General features: G+C 42.6%; 3 protein-coding genes across 15 annotated transcripts in view; 2 read left to right on the forward strand and 1 right to left on the reverse strand.

Annotated features, from left to right (window-relative positions):
* Nucleotides 1-57: 57 nt before the first annotated feature.
* Nucleotides 58-5,848, forward strand: METTL23 (methyltransferase like 23). Of its 2 annotated transcripts, XM_007072590.4 has the most exons (5): nucleotides 58-328; nucleotides 2,119-2,223; nucleotides 3,045-3,282; nucleotides 4,634-4,718; nucleotides 5,301-5,848. In XM_007072590.4, exons 1-5 carry the CDS (start codon nucleotides 218-220, stop codon nucleotides 5,467-5,469), a joined length of 708 nt encoding a protein of 235 aa, XP_007072652.4. In that variant the 5' UTR covers nucleotides 58-217; the 3' UTR covers nucleotides 5,470-5,848. The 2 variants fall into 2 exon arrangements, with proteins under 2 accessions (XP_007072652.4, XP_043384538.1); XM_043528603.1 differs by lacking the exon at nucleotides 58-328 and having other exon boundaries at nucleotides 2,135-2,206.
* A 974-nt stretch (nucleotides 5,849-6,822) lies between these two features.
* On the reverse strand, nucleotides 6,823-10,516 carry SRSF2 (serine and arginine rich splicing factor 2). 7 transcript variants are annotated; one of them, XR_006285844.1, is made up of 5 exons: nucleotides 9,697-10,435; nucleotides 8,977-9,287; nucleotides 8,574-8,677; nucleotides 7,775-7,886; nucleotides 6,823-7,257 (listed from the first exon to the last, which is right to left on the reverse strand). XR_006285844.1 is itself a non-coding variant. In XM_007072528.4 (3 exons), the coding sequence occupies exons 1-2, from the start codon at nucleotides 10,056-10,058 to the stop codon at nucleotides 8,984-8,986; spliced, it is 666 nt and encodes a 221-aa protein (XP_007072590.1). In that variant the 5' UTR covers nucleotides 10,059-10,516; the 3' UTR covers nucleotides 6,823-7,886; nucleotides 8,977-8,983. The 7 variants fall into 7 exon arrangements, 2 of the variants coding, with proteins under 2 accessions (XP_007072590.1, XP_043384539.1); XR_003566610.3 differs by having other exon boundaries at nucleotides 6,823-7,886; XR_443583.4 differs by lacking the exon at nucleotides 8,574-8,677 and having other exon boundaries at nucleotides 9,697-10,412.
* The window catches only part of MFSD11 (major facilitator superfamily domain containing 11), a 37,449-nt gene continuing 24,235 nt past the window's right edge, over nucleotides 9,404-22,617 (forward strand). The window contains exons 1-6 of one of the 6 annotated variants that reach the window (XM_043528600.1): nucleotides 9,404-9,480; nucleotides 18,215-18,385; nucleotides 20,448-20,503; nucleotides 21,389-21,496; nucleotides 21,971-22,050; nucleotides 22,161-22,257. In XM_043528600.1, the coding sequence (XP_043384535.1) occupies nucleotides 18,290-18,385; nucleotides 20,448-20,503; nucleotides 21,389-21,496; nucleotides 21,971-22,050; nucleotides 22,161-22,257 (437 nt within the window). In that variant the 5' untranslated portion in view covers nucleotides 9,404-9,480; nucleotides 18,215-18,289. Of the gene's footprint in view, nucleotides 9,481-16,253; nucleotides 18,386-20,447; nucleotides 20,504-21,388; nucleotides 21,497-21,970; nucleotides 22,051-22,160; nucleotides 22,258-22,617 lie in introns of those variants that run through there. The other 5 variants (XM_037914557.2, XM_043528602.1, XM_043528601.1 and 2 more) reach the window with 5 other exon arrangements.

The raw sequence follows: 22,617 nt of genomic DNA on the forward strand, positions 1-22,617 counted from the left end.
GGGGCTGGACCTTTGTGCCATTTTATCTCCCCGGGTCTCAGACTCCCCCCTCAGCCAGCTAATGGTGGTTGGATCTTGACAAGACGCTGCCTTAAACGTTCCTGCCTGTGATTGGTCTGTTATGGTGTCAGTCAGATGATGGGTGAAGTCCGCACAGGGAAGAAAGAAGTGCGTGCATTATTGTGGCAGCAGCCGCCTGGCGGGAGAAGTGGTTCCAATGTGCGAGGAGGGCCTGCAGGTCAATATCAAGGAGTACAGGTTTGCGGAAGAGCAGGACAAGCGAGAAAGAGAAGAGTCGAGGCCAGAGTTGGTGGTGCTGATTCCTGAGGTGCTGATACATTTACACCTGTAGCCCTTCATTTCGTTTGTGAAGCCTGATTTCCTTCCTGCCCTGATTGGGGCACAGAGGCCAGGAGGAACGCTGAACCATGTGGGAATGGAAAAGAGGAGCAGGATTTTTTTATTTTTTTTTTTTAGAACAACGAAAAGGCATAGATTTTGTATTCTTTCCCTGGATTTCTTTATATCCTTTGTGCTTATCCAGTCCAATAAATTCAGACTCACAATATGCTCCTGTATAGCAGAATGACAGGTTTCAGAGTAACAGCGGTGTTAGTCTGTATTCACAAAAAGAAAAGGAGTACTTGTGGCACCTTAGAGACTAACCAATTTATTTGAGCATAAGCTTTCGTGAGCATCCGATGAAGTGAGCTGTAGCTCACGAAAGCTTATGCTCAAATAAATTGGTTAGTCTCTAAGGTGCCACAAGTCCTCCTTTTCTTTTTGTATAGCAGAAATCACTGTATGCCCTTAGCATAAGGAGGCTCCAGCCTAGACTGGGGCCTCTGGGCATTACTAGAAAAAATAAAGTGGGGGATGGGGATGGGACATTCTAGGAAAGTTGAAAGTAAATTTTACAAATTGTTTGGCTCATAAGTGCAGGTGTAGTTCTAGCACAGAATTTACTATACTACTGTGCTGGATGCTTAAAGATGAAGTAGTAAGAAATCTATGGAATGTAATGATCAAATAGTGGTTTTATTTTTGAATTTCTACATTCATTAAATTTGAACAAATAGTTCACATCTGAGGTTTCTAACTATTGCAAAATTTGAATTGGTTGAAAATACTTTTTAAAAAAATGTTATTTGTGAGAATGCATTAAGAAAACAGAAAACCTATTTAGTGCTCACTTTTTTAGAAGCCCTGCAAGTGAGCTGCCTTTTTGACAATAAGTGCCTTAGGCCCTATCTCTACAACTCAGTCAAATTTAGCTGTTGCTGAAATGCACCATATAACCTGTTTGTTCTCACCTGTATAGACTCCTCAGGGCCATGTAATAATTAGGCTAAAACCATTATTCAATCCCAATCATTTGTAAATTCATTTCTTTCGACTGTTTAAACACAGAGGGCCTTCATTTTCTTTAAATTGTGAAGAACTGATATAGACATACTTGGGTCTAAAATGCACTGAATCACCAGACCTAGGCACAAATTGACTTTAAGAGGAATTTTGCCTGAATAAAGACTACAGGAGAGATCTTTCACCACAGAAAAATGGGATGAAATCAAGAAAAAGTAACTCTAGGCTAAATTTCAGGGGAAAAAAATGTAACAGATTCCCTTTGATCCTGAATTCCTTACTAATGTGTGCCCTGCCTATGCTCTTTTGCTGCAATAGGACTACTTAACTGAGTGAAGATTCCAGAACCAGACCATTAGATTGTTGAATAATATCCCAAAGGAAGATGACAGAAGTGTCATTGCTTGATGTATTTCAAATTTGTACTGATAAAGCACAAGACTGCATACTTAAATCTTTACTGATCTAGAAAAGTTAACCAGGAGTGTGAGGCAAGAGCCTTAGCTAATCAAGTGGGAAAGCTCTAGCCATATGCAAAATAGCTTACTTAGTTGTAGAGATGCGCAATTTGTTTGCAATTACATATGAGCAGAAAATAACAGGTCAATTGAAGTAGGGATAGCTCAGGATGAGGCTCAAAATGAGTGACTAAAGCAGGACTAGAGTAAAAATGCACGTATGTAATATTTTTCTGCCTCTTTCAAAGTGTTTTGTGGTGCTGCCAAAGATCATAGAAGGGTCTTATTGTTTCAGGTCCTGGATTCCCAATATGGCATGTATGTTTGGCCCTGTGCTGTGGTTCTTGCTCAGTACCTATGGTTTCACAGAAGAATGCTACCTGGCAAGAGAATTTTGGAGGTAAAAGTAGTCTTGAAAGATTTTTGATCATACAAACTTACCTTTAAAAAAATTAGTAGGCTCAGGGTTACTGTGTCTTAACTCTCAGTTTTAGTTTTGATTTCCTTTTTTATTTAGGTCAGCGGCAGGATGCTTTTTTCCTATTTCTGCTTCAGTATTATCATAATTCTAGATGATCCTCCTTAGTGATCTGCTTTTTGGTTTTTCTTATTTTCTGTTTTGCCCATGTGTCTTAAAATGGTGTAATCTCTGATCCAATTTATGTAAAAAAAATTACTGTGGTAACTTTTTTTGTGGTTGGAGATTCATGAAGCTGTTTGCAAGTTCTTTTGGTCAAACATTAGAAAAATTCCAAAATACTCAAAAGAGTGATGAAGTAAAACCATAATTAAAGCAGAGATTTTTGCAGGCTGATTTATGGAAGCAGCAGTTATGAGCCATTGAAAGGGCTTCCTGTTAAATACAAGTTTTACTCATCTATGAACTTCAGGATTTAGCTTTGTGAATAACATGTTTCAGCAGGTAGGATTTCATCCAGTTCACTATATTTACAAGAACAGAAAGAGGTAAGATACATGACAGTCTTAAATTTGTATCTGTGGTGTACCGCTGCTGCTACAGATCAATTACAAATGCCTTATACTTCTGAGGAGGGCAGTTCAGAGGTGAACATGTAGTTTTAAAGTTACCATGAATTCAACTAATGAATGGCATAATTAAACAGCTTGAGACAAGATACAGAATATACTCCCCCATCCTTCAGTTATCCTTTGCATTAAATATAATTTATGAATGAGATTAAAGTCTTTTATTTTGTTTAGATTGGAGCAGGTGTGAGCCTACCTGGTATAGTAGCTGCTAAATGTGGGGCTGAAGTTATACTGTCAGATACTGAAGAGCTGCCTCAGTGCTTGAAGAACTGTGAGCGAAGCTGTCGGATAAATAACCTTCTAGGAGTACACATTTTAGGACTCACGTGGGGCCAAATATCTCCCAATCTGCTCTCTCTGCCTGAAGTAGACATTATTCTAGCCTCTGATGTATTTTTTGAACCAGAAGGTTAGTGACTATTCATAAACAAATAAAAGGGTCTTAAATGTATAACAATAAGCTCTAGAAAGTTAAGTGATAGTAGTATTTAATTTAGTCATGGCAGTGTCACCAACTCCACATAGCAGGAAGTCACCAGCCAAACCCTGAAATTGCTAGATGTAGCTGTTTTAAGTACTCAAAAATGTCACTGAACAAAATTTCCAGAGTAACAATTTATATATGTATGTGAGTATAGTCACAATAATTCACAAGTGGCTCAATAGTGTTAATAAAATCCATTCCATGCTCTTATTACACTCTGCACACCTGGAGCAACTGTCAACAGTATTCTGTCATCAGCAGGAGTGTGCCCTCTGCTCTCTGGGAAGGGCACTCTGTACGCTGGAGACCAGGCTGGCTAGGGTTAGTTAATTTCAGCTGAGCCTCCCTTTCTTGACAGCCTGGATTTGAGCCACAGGTTAGTCCTGTTGGTATCCAGGTGAGCAGCCAGAACTGGGGGGAAGAGGGCATTCACCTGACCTTGGTGCTACCGCAAGCCAAGAAAATAGATTTAAAAACTAATCCACTAGCCAAACCCCTTTCCCCCCCATTTCTGAAAACAGCTGGGCAACTAACCCCAAGCCAGGGAAAGGAGTAAAGGGCAACTAAAAGCCAGACAGCTCCACCTGTGATCCTGTAGTAAGGGCTTCATTCCTGGAGGCACAAGGCCATGGAATAGGATTTCTTTTAAGGATATGCTCAACTGGGCCATGACAGTGACTTGGTGTGCAACAGAATGTAGTAGGAAGAGTCTGAAAGGGATTTTAACAACACTGTTGAGCTACTTGTGAATGATTGACTATAGATGTTGGTGACTTTCTCTAAATGTCACTGTAATTCAGAGAGAAAGGTGCTAGATTTGTCACTTTGACACTTATTTTCTTGCTAGGGAAACTAAAAAGTCACTCAATCTAGTGACAAAGTTACTAAGTTGGTAACACTGGATTTCTGAGGAAGCAAAAAATTGTGACAGCACCAAGAAAACACACCCTAATCAACTGCAAATTAATGCATGCTTGAAGTCACTTCTGGGTGCTTAATTGACTTTAATAGTTCTGGGGGAACAAAACTCCATGGTCAAAAAAATCAAAATATTAAAAGGGGATGAAAATTAAGTTAACAGCTAACTGAAAATTATCATTCCTAACTTTAAACTAAAACAGTTGTTCTAAGGATTACTCTAGAACTATGCTCCAAACACAGCTCTCCTTAGACAATTGTAGCTTCCTGAAGGTATTCTAATCATTAGTGCAGTTAATCTGCCAACACATTTCAGCATGCATATAACCAGATCAAATTGTTTAAAATCTATATGCAGATTTTGAAGATATTATAACTACAGTGTACTTCTTGATGAAAAGGAACCCAGATGCTCAGTTCTGGACTACGTATCAGGTCCGAAGGTAATCTCAGAAGAAATTGACTTGTTTGCATTTTGTTTTAAGGCTCTAAAGTCAACAAAACTAGTAATCCAAACTTGACACTCCTTTAAAAGTTACAGTAGTACTAGATACTCCAGTCAGGTTCAGGGCTTCTCCTGTTAGATTGTGTTCAGACAGCTTTCCCCCTAACTTTCACAAGTTTACAAAGCAACACTGAGGTACAGCCTGTTACATTAGTTGTTTGCAGTTATATAAACTACCTCAACTTCCTTGCCTCCATACTGAACACTGGCCTCCTCTAGGCATCACAACAGAAGTGATTAGAGGCATTATCAATTCATAGATGGCATCACTGGCAAAACAAAAGTGCAATGTAACAGTAGTTATGTAGGAAAGGGCAGAGTTTTGACCCAAAAAAGGCCTTAAGCCATTTAACTGAATAAGAGAAACACATGGGTAGATATGCAGTTAAGGTTTTTGTATTTAAGTGTCACTTCTGTAGTTACTGTACTTGTTCATGCACTATAGGTGAATGATAGAAGTACAATCATAGTTCAGTGCTTTTTCTATCAAAAGAGTACACCTGCCATTTCTTCCCTTCAGTTCTAACTGGTCTATTGAAGCTTTGCTGTACAAATGGAAGCTGAAGAATGTTCATGTTACCTTACGGTCTTTTAATGCTGACAAGGAACAGTTGGCTAGCTCGCCTCTCCCAGGAAGACATACCATTGAAATGATGATCATCTCACTAGCACGAGCAAGTGATACTTAAGTTTATTCCAGTTGCTGATTTAAGAAAGTACCTCAAAACTGACTGCACTCCACTTCAAGCAAGTTTTGGACAAACAGCATTTCTATCCGTTGAGTAAATAAGTTTGGGGAAATTAATGCCACTTGATCAAGAAGCAGGGAAAATATTTGCTTACAAGCCAGAATGCATTTCCTCTACAGATCCATGCTATTAAGTCATTTATCATACCCCTAATGGCTTTAGTGTAATTTTTGGGAAAGCAGGTATACGGATTACTACAGTAATTTTAACAATTATTTCATCTTATCTTACATTGTATGAATGATACATTGAAAGTGTTTGGTTGTGACTTCTAAAAAGTTGTGTTCATACCTAGAGAATAAAATTAAGAGGATTTTTACATCTACTTTAATTGCATCACAGGAATAGGAGAAAGACAAACTTATGAAATTCTAGCAGAACAGTCACATCTACATACTCTAGCTTACCATGCTGAATTTATAAATGGCCAAGTTGTGGTTTTCTTCAAAGTTCAAATTAGGGACTTGACTATTACATGTTCAGCCTGAAAGTTATTTCTTACTTGTTTTCCAGTTTAAGATCTAAACATAGTGAAACAATTTAAGTTTAAGGATCTGAACAATGTTCATTTTATGCCATTGTCCTTTCTGTATTTAAGATGTAATTACATGAACAGTAAGATTTTCCTGGAACAAAGTTCTAGTTTAAGGGCTCACAATTTACTTTAGACATCTAGTATTAGACACTAATTTTTAGTGCACATCTACACAAAATTAACTCCATTGTTGATGTTTATACTGGAACAAGTGCGCCTTCTGTTTAAGCACTTTCAAGATTGCATTCACTTTAAAGTATAGACAAGTCTTCTGATATTCATCTCTCTTTTAAGTCTGAAGATTAGGTAATCAAGATCTCTAAAGTGCATTGAACCAGTATTTTGATAAACAGATTTTTTTTAATGTAGTGTTTGCAGGTTGAAATTACAACTCCAGTGGTGTCTAGCTCAAAAATACTATTACTTCTCACATTATCATCTACCTTCACTTTTAAGCTGGCACAAAGGCAAATCCAACAAGTACTGTTCTTCATTGCTTGTTCTTTTAACAAACAGGACGTCAAGCAACCAGGTCTGCCACTTGGCACCTTGCCTAAGCAATCAATATTTAAGGTTTGTATTGTTCAAAAAGAAACGTTTGTTACAAAGATGATATACTAAAATTAGTATTGAAACAGCCACTCCCTATTGATACAATTTAAAAGCAGCAGACAGGAATAAGTTACTGAAGAGACCTTAAACATTCACAGTATAATTGAGATTTACAGGCTAAAAATAAATGCTGACTCAGACATTGATTGAGAAAAGTTAACACCAAGAAAAATGTTTAATAGTAACTACAGGGACAGTGGTTATAGTACATAATGTCATAAGCAAAAGATACACCAATCAGTACTTACAAAGGAATGAAACATTTGCTCTTAACATTACATTTCTTATATGCAAGTTCATAAATGTAGATGGTAAGATTTTACCATTCTGGAAAAAATAAGGTGTGTATATCATCAGCTAGATGTGCTCACTGTATGCTCCATTATTTTTATGCAAGGCCCGGGTGACTGGAAGTGCAGTTGTCAGGCATTTTAATTAACTGGACAGCCATTTGTTTCTGCACGACAAGGCATCGTTACACAGGAGCAATCAGGAGAAAACAGGAAACAGCCAAGCACTCTGCACTGCAACACGCCACCTTAACAGCTAACCAGCATTACTCAACTGCTACACAACTGCGCCTAGTGCACAAAAATACATAAGAGAAGAGATTAGAATTTAGTCTGATAAAACAATCCTTTCAAAATCAATTGTCACCTGAAAAGTTTTATACAAATTTGGAATAGACAATACTATTTAAATTCAAAGTAAATAGCATTTACAAGAAGTTTACATTTGAAGTTTTGAAGAATTTTATTTAAGGAATGAAGGCAAATTGAGACCACTTCCTTGACAGTCAGCTACTCGGCATGTAATGGCTGCATGTTTCCTCAACATGAAACTTGAGGCAACAAATTAAGTTACCATCAGTTTTGTTTTGTTTTTTTTTAAAAGTCAAACAAAAGTCAGTACTATATAAACAAAAATGAAAATTTACCTCAAATATCCAAGCCAATAATGAAATCGGTAGTCGTTCACTTCACTAAATTACAAGAAATTTGAATAACAGCAACAAAATGGCACATAAAATGTAAAGTCTGCCATTTGAGGCTCAACTTAAACAAGTAAAAAGTTAAAACAAAAATGTTACAAAATAACCTTTTCAACAGCTGGTTGCTTGCGCCTGGGGTCTCTCCAGTGGACCGAAGATGCATAGGATCTTTTCCCCCAGAGGTGTCCTTTATGTAGATTTCTCATTTATCTGATGCATCTAGGTTTGAAAAGAGTACAATTCAGCCACATTTCCACCATACACCTTCCCAATTACGTGGACGACTTCAAGTATGCTTCTGGTTGTGATTCAACTGGCCTTGCCTAGTTTAATTAAGTTTTATTAAGGATTATGTATAGTGCTTCACATGCCCCACCCCACCCCCCATTTGTCACCACATTACCTCTAAGTCAAAGGCCAAATTTGAAATTCGAAGGTGATAGTGAAGAAGCGTTTAATAGTCACATTAGTTTAAACTTTGAGTTAGTGAAGAGCAAGCATCTGGCTGCAAATCATACACTTAACTTGAATTCAGCCCATATAAGAAACTAACATTTTTGTAATACTTTATAAAGACTTAATTTTATCTTCCAACTGGCATTCAATACAGTATCACTAATTTTAACATACAATTATTTAACCTTACAGCTATCTTAGGCCCATTTCCATTTTAAAAACAGGACCAAACAGTTTGAGGGGTTAAAGACACACTATCCTTTCCCCACCCAGTATATCCTTAGTCTCTAAAGTTCATTTGAGGAAAAACTAGTTTCCATTTTTATTGGATTGCATTTGCCACTTCTATAAGAACTTTATTTTATTTTTTTACCTCCAGTCAGTACAATGACCACTGAACTGATTTTCCATTATAAAAGGATAGTGTATCTTTAACTTTTAAAGACAAACCTGCTCCAAAACACGCCCACAGAAACTGGTCCCTGGAGGATCAGCCAAATCAGTTAAAATCTGCAATACTGGCCAATATTCTTTTAGCAAACAGGAGACCGCAGCTTTAAAGGGGAAAATGCAGATGTTGGATAAAAAACAGCAAGAAATAGTCATTTTCATTAATAGGATGCGTCTCATACAATATTTCATTAAAACCAAACCATTAATCTCTAAACATGAAAATATGTCCTTTGCAAAAATGTATTTCCCTAGCCAAATAACTGAAAAGTCTGCTCAAAAAGCTAACAGTGTGTCCCAATAGGTTTCAGATTGTTAATATGGTAAGAACTACCCCTATACATCCCACTTAAGTGTTATCAGGAAGTAACATGCAAATTGCATAGAGTTCCAACTACATTACCATTTTCCTAAGAGGATACAGCTCCTTCCTCTTCAGGAGATTTGGGGGGACTCTTAGACCTGGATCTGGATTTAGATTCCCTCTTTGAGACTGGTGGGGGGCTTCTAGATCTGGATCTGGACCTCGACCTGGATCGGGATCTGGAGACGGATGACGACTTGGATTTGGATCTCCTGGCAGACCTAGACTTAGAGGTGGAGCGAGATCGGGAGCGTGTGCGGGATCTGGACTTGGACCGACTGTAGCGGGATCGACTGCGGGACCTAGAGCGGCTCCTGCTCCTGGATCGGCTACGGCGGCGTCTTCTGGGGCTAGAACGTTAAAGTCACTCGGTTAGACGCGAGAAAGTCGTGATGCGCTGGGCCGGGCAGGGCGGAAGTGGAACAGGTGTCCCCCCACCCCCGCGGCGGTTACAAGACGCCATTATTCCGAGGAAGCGGTCTGGGGCTGAGCCTGCCATCCGCCCCCGGACGCTCCCCGCCGCCATGGACACCACGTGGTTCTGTAAGCCTGCGTTTTCGCGCCGATCCTGCCTTCCCAACCAGGAAACACCCTTCCCCCAGCGCGTCACGTAGGGGCCACTGGTTCCCCCAGGCTGCACCTCCGCTGCCCCCTGAACCCATGGTTCCCACCCTCAGCCCTGCGCCTCCCGAGTCCTCTATGGCCCCGGGAGAGCAGCCCCTCCCCCCACTTAACACTCCTGCCTTGCCGGTCTCTCACCTGCGGCTGCGACGTCCGTAGCCGCCACCTCCGTATCGGCGCGGCGGCGGCCCCCGGCGGCTGTGATGCGAGTCCGGGGGCCTCCCGTAGCGGGCCATCTGGACGCGGAGCTCCCGGCCGTCCAGCACTGCGCCGTCCATGGCGTCCATCGCATCCTCGGCATCGCGCTTGTCGTGGAAGCGGACGAAGGCAAAGCCGCGGCTCTCCTTGGTGTAGCGGTCCCGGGGGATGTAGACGTCCCCCACCCGCCCGTACTTCTCGAAGACCCGCCTTAGCGTGTCTGGAGACGTGCGGTAGGTCAGGTTATCCACCTTGAGGGAAGTCATGCCCTCCACATCAGGCGGGGGGCGCCCGTAGCTCATGGCGGGCAGAGGCCCCCGAGGGGCGGCGGGACCGAGAAGAGAAACCTTGCGAAGAGATCAGCAGAGTCGGGACGCTCACGCCAGGGAATGGACGCCGAAGCGGGCCCCGAACTTTAGGCCAGAAAGGTGGAAAGCTACAGGCCGTGTGATGAGTCCGTAGAGGCGACAGACGGGCACCCAGCCCGGGGAGGTGGCCCGGTGGAGATACGGTCGAAAAGGGCGAAGGGCAAATGCAGCGCAACGGCCACCCGCCTCTTACCACCGCTACTAGCAAATGAGCGAGGTGGAGCCCGCGCCCTCCTACTTAACGCCACAAAATGGCCGCTTCTGACCCGGAAGCGAAGGTGGTCCGCGCGCGCCACCGCCGGGCCCTCTCCGTAACCGACATTTTCAGTTCATTATTTTTCATCCCTTTGCGCGTTTTACAGAAGCGGCCGCGAAACATCCGCGGCGAGTACGCCTCTAAATAGATATTTCGGCTATCCAAGAAAGTGGCCGTTGGGGCGGCCGGGCCGTGACCCCGGAAGGGATTGACTGAGGCGGGGAAATTTTGAACGAAATGTGTCCCGAAAATCGAGACAAAGATCGAGGGTGAATGTTCGCCGATTTGAGAAAGGAGAAAAAAACCCCTAAACGTGAAATTTCTGGGAGGAGCCTGCCGTGGCGAAGCAGGGGGGAGCAGTTGAGGAAGGAAACGAGTCAAAATGGCGGACGATCAGCAGAAAGGGCTGGTGGGTGTGAGGGGGGAGGGAAGGTGTGAGCCAGGCTGTGTCATGTGTGAGTGACAGGGCCAGAAACACGGGCACTGGCGGGAGGGAGCTGTAACAACGTTAGATACAAGCTGGGCACATGACATTCACCAGTATCGTGGACTGATCAGTTACGAACCTCTCACTTCAGAGATACTGGGAAGGGCACTTTCCCCTCCCCCCATGCACCGTGTAGGCCCCTGTTCACCCCCTCATGCGGGATGGGAACCATGTCGTATGCCCCTCACAGGCACACACACATGCTGCTGTTGTGCTGGTCAGTCCCCATTAAAGTCCCATTTCTCCCCCACACCTACATCGCCACAATATGGGGTCCATGCATGAAGCCCCCCCCCCCACTCGCCCTGCCATGGTGCAGCAGATGCCACGTGAAGGTCCATACATATACATAGGCACTTCCTTTTCACCCTGCATTCACGCCCATCTAGATGCAAAAGGTGGCATTTTAACCCCCCCCTCCCCAAATCCACAGTGTGGGGGATACAACCTGAAGCCCTCAGCACATCCATGCACACCTGCTCTGTTGTTGTAAGGCCAGCATGAAGCCCTATGTCAAGCTGCCATGTGCTGCAAATGTAGTGTTAGGGCATTGTGTGAAACTCCTTCCCTTTCTCTCTCCCGCCAAAGACACACTCCCTGCAATTATGCTGGGGTGTCCCATGCAAGTGGCACCCCCTCCTCCTGCCAAAGTGCTGGAGGCAGTTTGTGAAAGCAGCGCTCCCTCCCAAATACATCCTGCCACTTTGCTTGGGGTGCCACATGAAAGCGCCTCACATTTACACACATTTTTCATCCTGTGATTGGGAATGCTGCACACAAGTTCCTCACACATATATACATTGCCACACTACTGGGGACATGGTGTGTAAAAGTGCCGCAAACATTCATGCACTTCCATTGTGCTGGGAGTGCCATGTGAACTCTCCAGGCATGTATATACCCTCTCCGGCCATGTGAAAGCTCCCCAAGGATACCTCATATTGCTTGGATTGCTGTGGAAAAGCCCTTGTAAGTGATCTGTGACAGTATTGCTGCTGTTGTGTGAAAGCTTACATGCACATTGCCAAGATTTTGGGATGCCATATGAAAGCTGCACAAGCACACGTATGCTGCCATGTTGCTGCTGGCATCGTATAAAAACCTCCCTGACCCCAAGGCATGGATATCACCTCTCAATAGGTTCCACATCTCCACTCCAAGGTGCTAGGACATCACATATACGCTTCAGTGGCACAAAAGACTGCTAGCATTTTTTTTCAGATTTCCCACTGCTGCACTGCCACAGTGTAGCTCCACTAGTGGGATTGTAGCAATAGTGGGAGTACTAGGGTAGACTGGGATTTGGAATTGTTACTTTTCTGTTGTCTGCACCTGCTCAAATTTGTGCAGAGGAGATACAATCGGCAGGGACCGCTCTAGAGTTTTTGCTGTCCCAAGCAGTGAAAAAAACCACCGCCGCGGACGGCAAAAGGGAGAAGCTGCCGCCGAATTGCCGCCGTGGCCGGCGGGACAGAGGGGCCGCCGCCGAATTGCCGCCGCTGTGGAAACACTGCCGCCCCAAGCACCTGCTTGGAACGCTGGTGCCTGGAGCCAGCCCTGACAATCAGCCTATCCATACTAGCACTGTGACCATACTCCACTAACGAGTGGTGCACCACTCCTTATTTTAAATTAATATTAATATTAATTTAAATTTCCTTAATTTAGATTACTCATGCAAGGTATTTCCTGCATGAGTAATCTAAATTAAGGAAATAATGTCTCACTTCTTGTTTTTATGTCGGTTTTATTGCTTCTTGTTATTTATTCATTTCACATAGAACAGTGAGATTTAAAATTTCTCTTTGAATCACACCACAAAAATCATTCATATCAGGAGAGATTTAAAAATCTGCTTTACAGTGAATCCCTCAAAATGGTAGAGGGAGTCTCCCTCCTATGTCTCTTAGCTCTGGTCTACACCACGAGTTTAGGTCGAATTTAGCAGCATTAGGTTGATTTAACCCTGCATCCGTCCACACAACGAAGCCTGTTTTGTTGACTTAAAGGGCTCTTAAAATCGATTTCTGTACTCCTCCCTGGCGAGGGGTTTAGTGCTAAAATCGACCTTGCTGGGTTGAATTTGGCGTAGTGTGGATGCAATTTGACAGTACTGGCCTCCGGGAGCTATCCCAGAGTGCTCCATTGTGACTGCTCTGGACAGCACTTTCAACTCAGGTGCACTGGCCAGGTAGACAGGAAAAACCCCGGGAACTTTTGAATTTAATTTCCTGTTTGGCCAGCATAATGAGCTGATCAGCACAGGTGACCATGCAGAGCTCATCAGCACAGGTGATCATGGAGTCCCAGAATCACAAAAGAGCTCCAGCATGGACTGAACAGGAGGTACTGGATCTGATCGCTGTATGGGGAGAAGAATCCTTCCAGGCAGAACTTCGTTCTAAAAGACGAAATGCCAATATATTTGCCAAAATCTCCAGGGGCACGATGGACAGATGCTACAACAGGGACACAGCAGTGCCGCCTGAAAGCTATGGAGCTGAGGCAAGCCTACCAAAAAACAAAGGATGGAAATGGTCGCTCCGGGTCAAAGCCCCATACATGCACTTCTGTGATGAGCTACATGCAATTCTAGGAGGGGCCCCTACCGCTACCCCACCACTGTCCGTGGACACCTGCAAGGGGGGAGTCTCACACAACAGGGATGAGGATTTTGTGGACAAGGAGGTTGAGGATAGCGCACAGCAAGCAAGCGGAGAATCCCTTCTCCCCGGCAGCCGGGAACTGTTCATCACCCTTGAGCCAATACGCTCCCAACCCTGCCAAGGCGGGCTCCCGAACCATGAGGCCGGAGGAGGCACCTCTGGTGAGTGTACCTTTGTAAATATAATACAGGGTTTAAAAGCAAGCATGTTTAATGATTAATTTGCCCTGAAGACTTGGGAAGCATTTGCGGCCAGCATAGCTACTGGAAAAGTCTGTTAACATGTCTGGGGATAGAGCGGAAATCCTCCAGGGACATCTCCATGAAGCTCTCCTGGAGGTACTCTAAAAGCCTTTGCCATGCGGTGGCAGGAGGCCCGTTCATACTGAGCTGTTCGCGTTTGGCTAAGAGGGATCTTCCCTGATAGTAGCCACGCGGGGGCAGGAGGTGTGTGTGGGGGGGTGAAGCACATGTGCTATGTAATGTGAATCGCTTGATTCAGTGTAAAATAGTCTTCCCTTTGTTCTCTAAAATGTATCTTTTAAAATACTACTCTCCCTTTTTTTCCTCCCGCTGCTGCAAATGTTTCTATGCTCCCCCTATCATCTCCATCCCAGAGGCTAGCACAGATTAGAAGGCAAAAAAAAAAATGCACTCGCGATGACATGTTCTCAGAGCTCATGCAGTCCTCCCGCACTGAAAGAGCTCAGCAGAATGCATGGAGGCAAACAATGGCAGAGTCCAGCAAAGCGTTAAATGAAAGCAATGAGAGGAGGGAGGAGCACGCTGAGAGGAGGCAGGATGCAATGCTGAGCCTAATGGGGGAGCAAACTGACATGCTCAGGCGTCTGGTGGAGCTGCAGGAAAGGCAGCAGGAGCACAAACCACCGCTGCAGCCCCTGTATAACCGCCTACCCTCCTCCCCAAGTTCCATATCCTCCTCACCCAGACGCCCAAGAACGTGGATGGGGAGGCTACAGGCACCCAGCCACTCCACCCCAGAGGACTGCCCAAGCAACAGAAGGCTGGTATTCAATAAGTTTTGAACTGTAGTGTGACCTTGTCCTTCCCTCCTCCCCTCATCGCCACCCCACCCAGTGCTTCCCTCCTCACTCACCCCTCCCGGGCTGCCTTGTGAGTTTTCCCCCTATTTGTGTGATGAATTAATAAAGAATGCATGATTTTGAAACAATAATGACTTTATTGCCTCTGAAAGCAGTGATCAAAGTGGGGAGGTCAGTTGGCTTACAGGAAAGTACAGTCAACCAAGGGGGCGGGTTTTCATCAAGGAGAAACAAACAGAACTGTCACTCCGTAGCCTGGCCAGTCATGAAACTGGTTTTCAAAGCTTCTCTGATGCGCTGGGCGCCCAGCTGTGCTCTTCTAATCACCCTGGTATCTGGCTGTGCATAATCGGCCACCAGGTGATTTGCCTCAACCTCCCACCTCGCCATAAACGTCTCCCCCTTACTCTCACAGATATTGTGGAGCACAGAGCAAGCAGCAATAACAATGGGAATATTGGTTTTGCTGAGGTCTAACCTAGTCAGTAAACTGCGCCAGCGAGCTTTTAAATGTCCAAATGCACACTCTACCACCATTCTGCACTTGCTCAGCCAATAGTTGAACTGCTCTTTATCACTGTCCAGGGTGCCTGTGTATGGCTTCATGAGCCATGGCATTAAGGGGTAGGCTGGGTCCCCAAGGATAACTGTAGGCATTTCAACATCCCCAACGGTAATTTTCTGGTCTGGGAAGTAAGTTCCTTCCTGCAGCTGTTCAAACAGACCAGAGTTCCTGAAGATGCGAGCATCATGCACCTTTCCCGGCCATCCCACGATGTCGGTGAAATGTCCCTTGTGAACCACCAGTGCTTGCAGCACCATTGAAAAGTACCCCTTGCGGTTTATGTACTGGCTGTCAAGGTGGTCTGGTCCCAAGATAGGGATATGCCTTCCGTCTATCGCTCCACCACAGTTAGGGAACCCCATTGCAGCAAAGCCATCCACTATGACCTGCACTTTTCCCAGAGTCACTACCCTTGATAGCAGCAGGTCAGTGATTGCATTGGCTACGTGGATCACAGCAGCCCGCACAGTAGATTTACCCCTTCCAAATTGATTCCCGACTGACCGGTAGCTGTCTGGCATTGCAAGCTTTCAAAGGGCTATCTCCACTTGCTTCTCAACTGTGAGGGCTGCTCTCATCTTGGTATTCTTGCGCTTCAGGGCAGGGGAAAGCAAGTCACAAAGTTCCATGAAAGTGCCCTTACGCATGCAAAAGTTTCGCAGCCGCTGGGAATCGTCCCAGACCTGCAACACTATGCGGTCCCAGTCTGTGCTTGTTTCCCGGGCCCAGAATCGGCGTTCCTGTTCCGTGGCAGGAACCTGCCCCATTACCACCATGATGTCCAAATTGTCAGGGCCCATGCTTTGAGAGAAGTCTGTGTCCATGTCCTCATCACTATCGTGATCGTGCTGTCGTCGCCTCCTCAACTGCTTTTGCAGATTCTGCACATACTGCAGGATAATGCACGAGGTGTTTACAATGCTCACAACAGCAGCGGTGAGCTGAGTGGGCTCCATGCTTGCCATGGTATGTCGTCTGCAGGGGAGTAGGAGAGCAGAGTTGCAGCGGAAGCGGTGGATGATGACGGATGCCACAAGAGTAGATATTTATACAGAACGATGAGAGGACCTGCGAGGTGGATTCATGGCACCAGGAGAGCAGGAGAACAGAGTTGCAGCAGAAGTGGTGGATGACGATGGCGGTTAGCAGTCCTACTGCACTGTCTGCTGACAGGAGTATGGTGTCTGCACGAAAAAGAAGCACGAAACGATTGTCTGTCATTGCTTTCACAGAGGGAGGGGCGACTGACAACATCCAAAACCATCCACGACAATGTTTTTGCCCCATCAGGCATTGGGAGCTCCACCCAGAATTCCAATGGGCAGCGGAGACTGCGAGAACTGTGGGTTAGCTACCCACAGTGCAACGCTTTGAAAGTTGACACTAGCGACGGTACTGCGGATGCACTCCGCCGACTTAATGCTCTTAGTGAGGAAACACACAATCGACTGTATAAAATCGGTTCTTAAAAATCGACTTCTTTAAGTTTGACCTAATTTCATAGTGTAGACATACCCTTAGAAATCTCCTGTTGTAAGTGTTCATAATGTAGAAATGGGGGGAAAGAGCTACTGTTCCCAAGTACATAACCAAGGCTTTGCTCCTGCAATGTGATCCATGCAGGCATTGCCTTTGAGCCCTGGCTCTTATTCCAAGTCAATACTCATAAGAGTAGTGTTATTGACTAGCATAAGTAACAAGAAAGCTCTAGTTTCAAATAAAATGCTGTACAATTTTGCAAAATAATTGCTGAGAAATCTTTAAAATACTTAATAAGTAATACAGTGGTTTTGGCTGTTGTTGCAATGGTGGGTTGTGGATAAGCCTTTCAGGACAGGAAGAAATGCTGGGTGAAGCCATTGGACTTCAATGAAGTCCATGGGAGTTTTGTCACTGACTTCAACTTGGCCAGTTTTACCCTATGTCTTTGTATGTGTTTGTGCAGCAGTTAGCACAATCCTGATTGGCGCCTCTAGGTACTCTTGTAATACAAGTGCTAAATAATAATAGCAGGAAGTGGGGGTAGAGTTAACATGAGATGTCTGACTTTCTTTTTCTGCTTTACTCACTTTTTAAAATAGGGATCTTCTGATCTTGAGGATTACTTACTTCAATTTTTTTTTACAAAACTCAATACATAAATATATTAGCAATTAAACAGGTTTTTTGTTGGAAGGATTTCAAGGAAAAAAATATTGAATGATGGTAGAGGCAGCTATTTCATTTCCTTTTCAGAGTGAATGAGTGACACACAGAAACAGTGAGAGAGACTGTGCATGTGTGTCAGTGACAATGAAATGTTTCCTTTCCTTTCTTTTCTGCTGTATTATTGAAAAGACGCCCTGAGCTTTTCAGTCTTCATTTATGAATGCTCTTTGCGTGACTGAAAGCAGTAGGTGACAGTTTTCTTAAAAGACTTTCTGAAAGATTTGGTTTCTTGCCCAAAGTATTATTGTCTAAAGGTTACAGAATATTATTTACAGTAACCACAAACATACTCTTGTTATTTTAAGTAATATTCTAGATTTACTCTTTTTTTAAGTCGGAGAAATGCTGAAACTGCATTTCCCAGAGTGCATGAGGGTGTTCTAGCCTGATTAGTCAGCTGACCTGGATTGTGAAATATTCCTTATTTCCTGTTCAGCATTAATGGACATGGCTTGTGTGTATGAGTGTCCTTTCTTTCCTTTGTCAGGTGATTTAATGTCTTTTGACTAAAATCTTATTCAGAGCAATGGTGGCAAGGAAGTGAGCTGATTTACTAACTCAGCAGGTCGGAAACTACTTCTAGGGGGAAGGGATGTCATGAAGAAATAATATACTGCACTCTGCATATCTTCATATGAAAGGATCTAAATAATCTTCACAACGCCTACTAAACCGTTGACTTGGGTTTTTTTCAGTGTTATTGTTTTTTTAATTTTCTTTTCTTTACAGTGGAGACTAGACCTCTTGACTTGCCAGTGAATACAGTACTTCTTAACACTTAACAATTAGTTTTAAATAACCTGTTTGTGAAGGGTTTTTTCCTTGTGGTTTTTTTTTTTTTACAGAACTTAAAAGGGAGCTTTAAAAGGAAAATAGGACTTCTTCAGACTGAAGAGGACAACTTCCTAAGAAAAAACAAAATGTCTCCTAAATCGAAAAAGCTTTTTAACATAATTATTTTAGGAATTGCTTTTATGTTTATCTTTACTGCCTTTCAAACATGTGGAAATGTTGCGGTAAGTGCAAATATCAAAACACTCCACATCCTCACCTTTCTTTCTGACACCCCAATTTTAAGGGTTATTTTGTTTAGGGATCTAAGATGCACGATAGCATTACATTTTATCTTTTTGTGTTTCTCTTGATTTAGTATTTGCACAGGTACTTAAGTAATCTGTTTCTTTAAGAGAGTATAGCAATGAAATAATAATGGTATGGGACAACACATGGTTGCTTAGAAAAAAATTAAGTTAATTAAACACATTCATCTTAATAATATCTGCTCTGGCAATTATCTGTCTAGCAATTGAATTAAACTGGATCTTGTCATGTTTCTGAGCTTTTTTATAATTTCGCTGTAAAACACATGACCACGATGCTATTTTTTGTAACTCTGTCACCTAATTTCTCCTGGTTAATTAATCTTCCTGAATCTCACATTTTCTCTGTGTAATGACAAACTGGAGATTGAAGGGGTATGAATACAGTATCTGGCGAGTGGTCATACTGTCACAACTGACAGAACTGCCAAGTCACTTTACATCTCACTAAATAATTTACTGCCAGTCTCTCTCTCCTTTACTGCAGGCAAATTGGACATAAAAATAATTCAATTTATCTTTAAAAGCAGACTGCCCTTTTATTACTTTTATTATTATAAACCTGTGTTTGCCATATTTAGAGACTCTCTTTTCTTATTTTCAGGAGGAATTCCCTGTTTGTAGGTGTATAAAAGTTGCTTTACCATGTTGTATGATTAATTTATGGTGGAGGAGACTGATCTTGTGGTTAAAGCACAGAACAGAGAGTTTGCAAATAGAGGTTCAATTTGTGATTGCTACAGACCATGTCCATGTCTCAGTTTCCATTTCTGTAAAAATGGGGCTCATACTGTTTTACATTAAAGAGGTGTTGGGAGGCCTAATTTGTTAATGTCTGTTAAATACTTTGAGATCTAAAGGCACTATAGAATCACAAAATACTAGTTATTGTTTCAAATGGACAGCTTCACCCCAAGCATCTTTGTGGGGTGAACTTTTATAAATAAAAGCTGTATACAGTTTTGTTGTAGCCATGTTAGTCCCAGGATATTACACTAAAAGATGCACAGCATAGCCGCTCTTTGTTGGCAGGAGAGAGCTCTCCCACCGACAAAAAACTTCCACCCCCAACGAGCAGCGGTAGCTTTGTCGACAGGAGAGCTCTTCTGCCAATAAAGCACTGTTCACACCGGCCCTTTTTAGTCGGTAAACCTTTTGTCGTTCAGGGTGGTATTGTTTTTTTCACATCCCTGAACAGCAAAAATTTTACCAACGAAAGTCCAGTGTAGACAAAGCCTTAGAGAGAGAGACAAGGTAAGTGAGGTAATATCTTTTATTGGACCAACTTCTGTTGGTGAGAGAGAGCTTGTCCAATAAAAGATACTACCTCACCCATCTTGTCTCTCATAAATAAAAGTGTCTGCAAGAAATATCCATTGTCTGGCAGTGAATGAATCAGGACTTAGGTTCCATTGTTCAAATTGCAGTTGCCCCGTGACCAAACCAGCATACCAGAAAACCGGTAGACAGAGGGAGAGTGTAGGAAGGAAGGCCTAGATCCACAAAGGGGCTTAGTCTCAGATCCCTCTAAGGTATTTAGGTACCCTAACTTCTATTGAAATCAACAGAAGTTGGGAGCCTAAAAACCTTTGAGGTTCAGGGCCTTAGGCTGTAATTAATAAATGTGGTTTTCAAAGGCTTACGTATTGCTCATTTGAAAAGAGAAGGGAGTGTAGAGTAATTAGAAAAGGGGGATGGAAGTCAAAATTTTGATGTCCAGTCCTTGACTCTGCCACTAAATCTGAACAAGTTGCAGTTCAGTTTCCCTAACTGTACAATGGGTGTAATAGTTACTTCCTCACATAGGTTTTACAAGGTTTAACGGCCATTTCTAAACTACTTTTAGTTCCTTGGGTGTTGTTAATAACGATCAGTTCTAAATTTGCTCTCTTATGCTAATCTGTCTGTAGTTTTCAGATTTAAAAAAAAACTATAAAATGTACTTTCTGTATTATTATTTATAATTTTCTCTACACAGCAAACCGTTATCACGAATTTAAACAACACAAATTTTCATGGCAGTGGCTATACCAGGTAAGTTACAGTGATATTTTTGTTCTTTTGTTACTTTAAGAGGCATAGCTAGTCTTAATGAAATCTTATAGGGACATGCTCTTACGTGATTGTATTGTTCTGCTGAACTTACACGTTAAAAACAAAATTATGTTATCATACTTAAACACAGCTTAATTTTGCATGTATATCTTTCTATTTAAATGAACCCCATTAATGTTTTGCACTTTTTCTGTGTAGGGAGAAACAGTGCCGTACTTTACTTTTTATCTTGGGTCATGCAGTCTGTGGTGAAATTATTGAAAAGTAAAGCAGCTAACTAAGGCGTTGATCCTACAAACTTATCTGCATGTGTGGACCTTTGTACAGGGTCTGCCTGTGCAGATCAGCTTGCAGGAGAGATTTCAACAGTCACATGGAAGGGAACACTCTGAAAGATAGGAGGAAAATCAGGGTATCAGAGCTGTGGAAACCAGTAAGTGAGCTGTAGCTCACGAAAGCTTATGCTCAAATAAATTTGTTAGTCTCGAAGGTGCCACAAGTACTCCTTTTCTTTTTGCAGTTTTTTAATGTTTATTATTTTGCCATAGCAACCAAAGTCCCTAATCATGATCAGGGGCCTGTTGTGCTGGGACTCTGCAATCATTTAGGAAGACTTGGTTGCTGCCCTGAAGAGTTTACAATCTAATTTAAGATAAGGTGCAACAAACAAGGGTAAATAACAATAGAAGGGAAAGAGAGGCTAGAATAATAAGATCATGCAGTTACATAGGCTAGCGATATGTTTGATGTAATAGTTTTGAATCATTTGAAAAATGTCCTTAAATAAATAAAATTGGCTACACTATCCAATACTCTTGAATTTCATTTGAAATGCTTATTTATCTTTATTATTTATTTGTGTAGCATGGCCATTATTTATGGGGTGTTCTCTGCATCAAATCTTATTTCACCTTCAGTGGTTGCTGTAGTGGGACCTCAGTTATCCATGTTTGTTAGCGGTCTATTTTACAGGTAAGTAATTCATTTAAATCTGTAGTTTCTGCTTCTTATGTATTTCCTCCCTTTACTTCAAAAGGTACCATGTCATGCATGAAGTTGTACTGGTTGAGGAAGGCAGGGTTTGGCTTCTTGCAATGATACTAGTGTTGCTCTTGAGTCACTTGGAATGTCACTTCAGAGCACTCCCTCCCCCAGAGACAGTGACCGTGTTATTTCCACAGCTTTGGCAGGCCTGGCTGACCTTGTAGTAAAGACCCAAGATCAAGCCTCAGTCTAATGACTGTATTAGAAAAATAGCATTAAATGTTTAGGGTAATAAAAAACTGTTTTGTTTCAAATCTTATTGACTTGGAGTCTTTTCAAAATGAGTTTAGGAATAAGTACTTGATTTAGAGGAAGCTAAGATGCAAATCTGATTGTTAAAAAGCATAATCAGCATAACATTGCGCACATTCAATTTGAATATAATACATTGTTATATTTTAGCATATACATTGCGGTTTTTATCCAGCCTTTCACATGGTCCTTCTACACTGCTTCTGTTTTCATTGGGATAGCAGCTGCTGGTAAGTATTGCACTTAGTGTGTATCTGCTTGTACTTCTTCACTACATTTGTCTCTCTCTCTCGAAACTATTTTTCCTCCTTTCTCAGCAACTTTTTTGCTTGAATTTCAGTACTTTGGACTGCGCAGGGAAATTGCCTGACAATAAATTCAGATGAAAACACTATTGGGAGAAACAGTGGAATTTTCTGGGCACTTTTACAGTCCAGGTAACTTTCCTTTATTAAGTCTTTCCCTGTGGTTACATGCACCCTGTACTTGCTGTGTTGTTCAATGAGAGAGCAAGGAAGACTTTTGTCTCCAATACTTCAGAGTGATGCTCCACAGACTATGAAACGAAAGGGAAAGCTGGAGGTGACAATTGTTGCTGATACTGAGCAATGCTTAATGGTAAATAGGAGTTATATACTGCAGGTCTTTCCTCCTGATGGACTAAAGTTAATGTCATTTCTGATATCTTGGATCCCTTTGAAATGTAGAGCTGGCCTTATGAAGGTGAATCCTCAATTTTGTTTTACATCTCTATGGGGCTAGCAGTTTGACTTGGACAGTGTGAGGACAGGCACCCT

The sequence above is a fragment of the Chelonia mydas genome, chromosome 14 (assembly GCF_015237465.2).
Source record: "Chelonia mydas isolate rCheMyd1 chromosome 14, rCheMyd1.pri.v2, whole genome shotgun sequence".
Lineage (NCBI taxonomy): Eukaryota > Metazoa > Chordata > Testudines > Cheloniidae > Chelonia > Chelonia mydas.